This window comes from Crocuta crocuta, unplaced genomic scaffold (genome assembly GCF_008692635.1).
Source record: "Crocuta crocuta isolate KB4526 unplaced genomic scaffold, BGI_CrCroc_1.0 scaffold943, whole genome shotgun sequence".
NCBI lineage: Eukaryota > Metazoa > Chordata > Mammalia > Carnivora > Hyaenidae > Crocuta > Crocuta crocuta.
This window is the reverse complement of record NW_027528208.1, coordinates 423,781-425,758: the sequence shown is the minus strand read 5'-3', so window position 1 is coordinate 425,758 and position 1,978 is coordinate 423,781. Positions and strand designations below refer to the sequence as shown.

General features: G+C 50.1%; 1 protein-coding gene across 1 annotated transcript in view; it reads right to left on the bottom strand.

Moving 5' to 3' along the window:
• Nucleotides 1-1,468, bottom strand: part of SUV39H1 (SUV39H1 histone lysine methyltransferase) — a 13,501-nt gene extending 12,033 nt beyond the window's left edge. Inside the window, exon 1 of the mRNA XM_077752949.1 lies at nucleotides 1,380-1,468. Coding sequence (XP_077609075.1) covers nucleotides 1,380-1,452 — 73 coding nt within the window. The 5' untranslated portion in view covers nucleotides 1,453-1,468. The remainder of the gene's footprint in view (nucleotides 1-1,379) is intronic.
• Nucleotides 1,469-1,978: the final 510 nt, after the last annotated feature.

The following is a 1,978-nucleotide window of genomic DNA, read 5'->3' as shown; positions in this document are numbered from 1 at the left end:
CGTACGCAGTACTGTCTGTGACGCTGTCAGCCAATCACGTCAGCCAGCCGTAAGGGGGATTCTCTGTTCTGTCAGACCCCCAATTATTACCGTCAGTCAGTCGTCATCACATTTTAACCCCAAGCAGGCCGTGACTCCCAAGATGGACTGTCACCACGAACAGACTCAAATCCGACAATGGGTCCATCACTGCAGAGTACTGTTTAGACTCCACACACACACCCCCGCACGCTCTCTGCCAGTCAACAGCAGCAGCATCCATTTCTGCCTCCAGGCAGACACACGGCGCTAACAACTACACTGTAAGCCAGCCTATCATTCCCTCTGTCCGTTTTTCAGTCAAGCAGCCGCTTTCCTTCTACTTTTGCTCTAGGGGCAGCTCTGAGTCCCCTTGGGGAAACCATCTCAGAGCCACCAGCCATGCCCTCAGGCAGGCCGTGATTATGACATCAGGACAAGGCTGTCATTGTCAGCATCTCCTATCGCCCTCTCTCAAGCAGTCATGCTATCCAATGCTAGTTGGTCACTCTTTAATTCCCTTGGGTTACTCCTCATTAACGCCGTAATCAGGCAGTTATTCCCCCAGAGCAGTCACAACAACTAAAACCTCCACGCCACCTGATAGTGGCTCAGCCGTCTGTCATTTTCTCAGGCAAGGTATGCTCAACATTGGTCAGTCATTCAGTCTCCTCTGACCCAGGGGGTCCCCTCAGGGCGGCTGTGATTCCATCCTGGCACAGCCACTGAATCAGGCAGCTACACTGTTCTTTCAGTTGGTCAGCGGACCTGTGACTCATTCACTGCCCTTCATCATATTGTCAACTAGCCAGGCAGCCATTCTCAGCATCTGACGGACTACAGGGTCTGTCAAGCATGAGGTGATTTGGCCAGGGTGGACAGTCACTAGATAGAGCTACCTACCAGGCAGTCACAGATCTCTCCCTCAGGCAGCCTGAAGTTCCCTCAGGGTAGCCCTCCTTTACACATCATCAGACATAATATCCAGACACTCCCTCCGGCCAGATGTGACTCTAGCAATAGTCTGTTCATTTACAATATCCTGCCACCCAGGCAGGCGGCAACAGTGCGGGTCATCAGTCAACCAGCCTGGCAGTCCCTCAGGAGGCTGCCCATCCTCTATATATCACAACACCAACCAGCCCCAGCCAGCCCGAGGCTAGTGTAATTTGATTAGATATTCAGTACCCCACAGCATCAGGAAATTGCACTCAGTTCCTCAAACTGCCCCTCTGCCTGTTGTTCCATGAGTTATGTAGTCAACCAAACAGTTATAGTTAGGCAAATGGCCTGTCGGTCTAGTATGAGCTAGTTGGAGAAATGGCTGGTCAGTTTGAGATTGCATGTCAGCCCCTGCTTACCACGAGTGGAACAGTCAACAGCACACTTCCCACCACTCATCTTCTTGCATCTGTTACTCCTTCTAGAAGACATGCTGGTCCTCACAAGCCCCCTAGTCTCCCTAGACAGGCAGAGCTTTCCCACTCCCTGGAGTGGAGGAGGCCTGTCCAACCCACAAGGATGATTTAAGGAGACTGAGCCTGGGGGGTGGGGTCATCCGGGGGTCTGTGGGTGTTGGGGAACATTCCTTTGTTAACCTTAAAAACTGCCAGCTACTTTACCAACAACAGGTACAATTATTCAGGAAGACCTGAGAATTGCAAAACAAAGTACTGGCAAAACCATATGCCAGTCCAATAAACAAAGGAGAGGAATGTTACATTCTGGGTAAGGAGGAAGTTGGGAGGGGTTGTTTGGAACCAAAGTCTATTGGAGAAAAGCAAGAGCTCATAGTGATGACAGTTTCTCATTGGCTGAGTTGCAGGACTAGTCTATTCCTTATAGAAGATACAATGTACATCTTTCCCTGCCAAGGGATCTGTAATTGATCATTCTTTCCTGTTGAAATACTTCTCTTGGCGTGGAATTGACAACCTTTCTTGTAATTGATATTGAGAGG